We start from the raw sequence: 5,959 nt of genomic DNA, 5'->3' as shown, positions 1-5,959 counted from the left end.
TCCTCTTTTGTTTTGTTGAGCAGTGGTTTGTAGTTCTCCTTGAAGAGGTCCTTCACATCCCTTGTAAGTTGGATTCCTCAGTATTTTATTCTCTTCGTAACAATTGTGAATGGGAGTTCACTCATGATTTTGCTCTGTTTCTCTGTTATTGGTGTATAAGAATGCTTGTGATTTTTGCACATTGATTTTGTATCCTGAGACTTTGCTGAAGTTGCTTATCAGCTCAAGGAGATTTGGGGCTGAGATGATGGGATTTTCTAAATATACAATCATGTCATTTGACTTCTTCCGTTCCTAATTGAATACCCTTTATTTCTCTCTCTTGCCTGATTGCCCTGGCCAGAACTTCCAACACTATGTTGAATAGGAGTGGTGAGAGAGGGCATCCTTGTCTTGTGCCGGTTTTCAAAGGGAACGCTTCCAGTTTTTGCCCATTCTGTATGATATTGGCTGTGGGTTTGTCATAAATAGCTGTTATTATTTTGACATACGTTCCATCAATATCTAGTTTATTGAGAGTTTTTAGCATGAAGGGCTGTTGAATTTTGTCAAATGCTTTTTTTGCATCTATTGAGATAATCATGTGGTTTTTGTTGTTTCTGTTTATGTGATGAATTACATTTATTGATTTGCATATGTTGGACCAGGCTTGCATCCCAGGGATGAAGCTGACTTGATCGTGGTGGATAAGCTTTTTGATGTGCTGCTGGATTCAGTTTGCCAGGATTTTATTGAGGATTTTCGCATTGATGTTCCTCAGGGATATTGGTCTAAAATTCTCTTTTTTTGTTGTGCCTGTGCCAGGTTTTGCTATCAGGATGATGCTGGTGTCATAAAATGAGTTAGGGAGGATTCCCTCTTTTTCTGTTGATTGGAATAGTTTCAGAAGGAATGGTACCAGCTCCCCTTTGTACATCTGGTAGAATTTGGCTGTGAATCCATTTGGTCCTAGACTTTTTTGGTTGGTAGGCTATTAATTATTGCCTCTATTTCAGAGCCTGTTATTGGTCTATTCAGAGTTTTGACTTCTCCCTGGTTTAGTCTTGGGAGGGTGTATGTGTCCAGGAATTTATCCATTTCTTCTAGATTTTCTAGTTTATTTATGTAGAAGTATTTATAATATTCTCTGATGGTAGTTTGTATTTCTGTGGGATTGGTGGTGATATCCCCTTTCTCATTTTTTATTGCATCTTTTTGAGTCTTCTCTCTTTTCTTCTTTTTTAGTCTTGCTAGCAGTCTATCAATTTTGTTGATCTCTTTAAAAAACCAACTCCTGGATTCACTGATTTTTTTGAACGGTGTTTTTGTGTGTCTATCTCCTTTGGTTCTGCTCTGTTCTTAGTTATTTCTTGCCTTCTGCTAGCTTTTGAATGTGTTTGCTCTTGCTTCTCTAGTTCTTTTAATTGTGATGTTAGGGTGTTGATTTTAGATCTTTCCTGCTTTCTCTTGTGGGCATTTAGTGCTATAAATTTCCCTCTACACCCTGCTTTAAATGTGTCCCAGAGATGCTGGTACATTGCATCTTTGTTCTCATTGGTTTCAAAGAACATCTTTATTTTTGCCTTCATTTTGTTATTTAACCAGTAGTCATTCAGGAGCAGGTTGTTCAGTTTCCATGTAGTTGTGTGGTTTTGAATGAGTTTTTAAATCCTGAGTTCTAATTTTGATTGCACTGTGGTCTGAGAGACAGTTTGTTGTGATTTCTGTTCTTTTACATTTGCTGAGGAGTGCTTTACTTCCAATTATGTGGTCAATTTTAGAATAAGTGTGACGTGGTGCTGAGAAGAATGTATATTCTGTTGATTTGGGGTGGAGAGTTCTGTAGATGTCTGTTAGGTCCGCTTGGTGCAGAACTGAGTTCAAGTCCTGGATATCTTTGTTAACCTTCTGTCTCATTGATCTGTCTAATATTGATGTTGGGGTATTAAAGTCTTCCAGTATTATTGTGTGGGATTCTAAGTGTCTTTGTAGGTCTCTAAGGACTTGCTTTATGAATCTGGGTACTTCTGTATTGGGTGCATATATATTTAAAGTTAGTTAGCTCTTCTTGTTAAATTGATCCCTTTACCATTATGTAATGACCTTCTTTGTCTCTTTTGATCTTTCTTGGTTTAAAGTCTGTTTTATCAGAGACTAGGATTGCAACCCCTCCCTTTTTTTTGCTTTCCATTTGCTTGGTGGATCTTCCTCTATCTCTTTATTTTGAGCCTATGTATGTCTTTGCATTTGAGATGGGTCTCCTGAATACAGCACACTGATGGGTCTTATCTCTTTATCCAATTTGCCAGGCTGTGTCTTTTAATTGGGGCATTTAGCTCAGTTACATTTCAAGTTAATATTGTTATGTGTGAATTTGATCCTGACATTATGATGTTAGCTGGTTATTTTGCCTGTTAGTTGATGCAGTTTCTTGTTAGCATCGATGGTCTTTACAATTTGGCATGTTTTTGCAGTGGCTGGTACTGATCGTTCCATGTTTAGCGCTTCCTTCAGGAGCTCTTGTAAGGCAGGCCTCGTGGTGACAAAATCTCTCAGCATTTGCTTGTCTGTAAAGGATTTTATTTCTGCTTCACTTATGAAGCTTAGTTTGGCTGGATATGAAATTCTGGGTTGAAATTCCTTTCTTCAAGAATGTTGAATATTGGCCCCCGCTGTCTTCTGGCTTGTAGAGTTTCTGCCAGGAGATCTGCTGTTAACCTGATGGGCTTCCCTTTGTGGGTAACCCAACCCTTCTCTCTGGCTGTGTTTAACGTTTTTTCCTTCATTTCAACCTTGGTGAATCTGACAATTATGTGTCTTGGGGTTGCTCTTCTCGAGGAGTATCTTTGTGGTGTTCTGCTGTGTATTTCCTGAATTTGAATGTTGGCCTGCCTTGCTAGGTTGGGGAAGTTCTCCTGGATAATATCGTAGAGAGTGTTTTCCAGTTTGGTTCCATTCTCACCGTCACTTTCAGGTACACCAATCAAACGTAGATTTAGTCTTTTCACATAGTCCGTTATTTCTTGGAGGCTTTGTTTGTCTCTTTTTACTCTTTTTTCTCTAATTTTGTCTTCTCGCTTTATTTCATTAATTTGATCTTCAGTCACTGATATCCTTTCTTCCACTTGATTGTTTGGCTATTGAAGCTTGTGCATGCATCATGAAGTTCTTATGCCGTGGTTTGCAGCTCCATTAGGTCATTTAAGGTCTTCTCTACACTGTTTATTCTAGTTAGCCACTCGTCTAACCTTTTTTCAAGGTTTTTAGCTTCCTTGCGATGGGTTAGAACATACTCCTTTAGCTCAGAGAAGTTTGTTATTACCAACCTTCTGAAGCCTACTTCTGTCAACTTGTCAAAGCCATTCTCCATCCAGCTTTGTTCCGTTGCTGGCGAGGGGCTGTGATCCTTTGGAGAAGGAGTGCTCTGGTTTTTAGAATTATCAGCTTTTGTACTCTGGTTTCTCCCCATCTTTGTGGTTTTATCTACCTTTGGTGTTTGATGTTGGTGACCTACAGATGGGGTTTTGGTGTGGATGTCTTTTTTGTTGATGTAGATGCTATTTATTTTTGTTAGTTTTTCTTTTACCAGTCAGGTCCCTCAGCTGCAGTCTGTTGGAGTTTGCTGGAGATCCACTCCAGACCCTGTTTGCCTGGATATCACCAGTGGAGGCTGCAGAACAGCATTTTGCAGAACAGCAAATATTGTTGCCTGATCCTTCCTCTAGAAGCTTCATCCCAGAGGGACACTTGCCTGTATGAGGTGTCAGTTGGCCCCTACTGGGAGGTGTCTCCCAGTTAGAGTACACAGGGGTCAGGGACCCACTTGAGGAGGCAGTCTGTCTGTTCTCAGCGCTCAAACGCCATACTGGGAGAATGCTGTCTTCAGAGCTGTCAGACAGGGACATTTAAGTCTGCAGACGTTTCTGCTGCCTTTTTTTCAGCTATGCCCTGCCCACAGAGGTGGAGTCTATAGAGGCAGTAGGCGTTGCTGAGCTGTGGTGGGCTCCACCCAGTTTGAATTGCCTGGCCACTTTGTTTACCTACTCAAGCCTCAGCAATGGTGTATGCACCTCTCCGCCACCAGGCTGCTGCCTGGCAGGTCAATCTCAGACTGCTGGGCTAGCAGTGAGCAAGGCTCCGTGGGTGTGGGACCTGCCAAGCCAGGCACGGGAGAGAATCTCCTAGTCTGCTGGTTGCCAGGACCGTAGGAAAAGCGCAATATTTGGGTGGGAGTGTCCTGGTTTTCCAGGTACAGTCTGTCACGCCTTCCCTTGGCTAGGAAAGGGAAATCCCTGGACCCCTTGCATTTCCTGGGTGAGGCAATGCCCTGCCCTGCTTCGGCTCACCCTCCATGGGCTGTACCCACTGTCCAACCAGTCCCAGTGAGATGAATCAGGTACCTCAGTTGGAAATGCAGAAATCACCCGTCTTCTGGGTCGATCACGCTGGGAGCTGCAGACCAGAGCTGTTCCTATTCAGCCATCTTGGAACCAGATTCGACAGATTCTTGAAAGAAAAACTCAGTAGAATGTGCTTAATGACTGTATGTTAAAGAATGAAGGTGGGAGACTACATGAATTTAAGTTAACTTAGCAAATTGACAGGAATTTGAAAATGGATCAGTTAGCTTTTTGAAGGAGGAAAAGAAGTTGAATTTAGTTTTGAACATACACTGTGTTTGAGGTGTCTGTAAGATATACATAAAAGTGGGCTATAGCCAATAAGGAATATAGGACTTGGTTTAAAACTGGGAATAGGGAGGGGAAAAGAAAGAAAGAGAAAGAATTCCTTTAGAGTGAGGAGAGGAGTCAGTGAAACTGAGCATCAGTTAACTTTTTAGTGCTTAGAATTCTGGTTTTATTTCTTCTTATGTAGACAGACCATGGATTCTTATAATGTACCAGAGTCAACTCGTAGTGCATCCTCAAGACCTGAAGATTACTTTGTAGGTGCCACTCCTCTGCAAAAACGATTAGAATCAATCAGGAAACAGACTTCATTTATCCCGACTCCACCTCGGAGGAAAGTTCCCCAGTGTTCACAGTTGCAGGTATGCTTTTTGTATCCCTTTGTGTTAGTCAATAATCGAGAATATCTGTGAACAAAACATTTCAATTTTTGTAACTATAGTATTCTTAGTATCTTCTTAACCCGTCAACTAATAAAATAAATGAAAAACAAATAAACAATTTCATAATGACCAGTGCTACCTCTTTTATGTCTTTTATTTTTTATATTTGTATTTATTTATTTATTTAGAGACAGAATCTCGCTCTGTCGCCCAGGCTGGAGTGCAGTGGTGCAATCTCTGCTCACTGCAAACTCCGCCTTCTGGGTTCATGCCATTCTTCTGCCTCAGCCTCCCCAGTAGCTGGGACTATAGGCACCCGCCACCACGCCTGGCTAATTTTTTGTATTTTTTAGTAGAGACGGGGTTTCACCATGTTAGCCAGGATGGCCTTGATCTCCTGACCTTGTGATCCGCCTGCCTCGGCCTCCCAAAGTGCTAGGATTACAGGTGTGAGCCACCACGCCTGTTTATTTATTTTTAAAGTAATTTTCAAACATACAACCCATATATATACCAGGAATTTTTATGTATTCTAACCTCCTTTAATCTGAATCATGTCCACAGTATTTTTTTTAACTTTTAAGTTTAGGGTATATGTGCAGGATGTGCAGGTTTGTTACATAGGTAAACGTGCGTCATGGGGGTTGGTTATATAGATTATTTAATCACCTAGGTGTTAAGCCTAATACCCATTAGTTATTTTTCCTGCTTCTCTCCCTCCTCCCACCTTCCACTCCCTGATAGGCCTCAGTGTGTGTTGTTCCCCTCTATGCGTCCATGTGTTCTCATTGTTTAGCTCCCACTTATAAGTGAGAACATGTGGTATTTGGTTTTCTGTTCCTTTGCTAGTTGGCTAAGGATAACGGCCTCCAGCTCCATCCATGTCCCTGCAAAGGATATGATCTCATT

The 5,959-nt window shown here is 41.2% G+C and overlaps 1 protein-coding gene across 3 annotated transcripts in view; it reads left to right on the top strand.

Moving 5' to 3' along the window:
- CENPL (centromere protein L) overlaps window positions 1–5,959 on the top strand; it is a 35,367-nt gene that overhangs the window by 11,661 nt on the left and 17,747 nt on the right. For all 3 annotated transcript variants that reach the window (XM_011981409.1, XM_011981408.1, XM_011981407.1), the window contains exon 3: window positions 4,855–5,029. In XM_011981409.1, the coding sequence (XP_011836799.1) occupies window positions 4,862–5,029 (168 nt within the window). In that variant the 5' untranslated portion in view covers window positions 4,855–4,861. The remainder of the gene's footprint in view (window positions 1–4,854; window positions 5,030–5,959) is intronic.

Source organism: Mandrillus leucophaeus, unplaced genomic scaffold, assembly GCF_000951045.1.
Source record: "Mandrillus leucophaeus isolate KB7577 unplaced genomic scaffold, Mleu.le_1.0 Scaffold226, whole genome shotgun sequence".
In the NCBI taxonomy this organism is placed as follows: domain Eukaryota; kingdom Metazoa; phylum Chordata; class Mammalia; order Primates; family Cercopithecidae; genus Mandrillus; species Mandrillus leucophaeus.
Note: the sequence above shows the minus strand (reverse complement) of the source record. Positions and strands in the feature narration are given on the sequence as shown.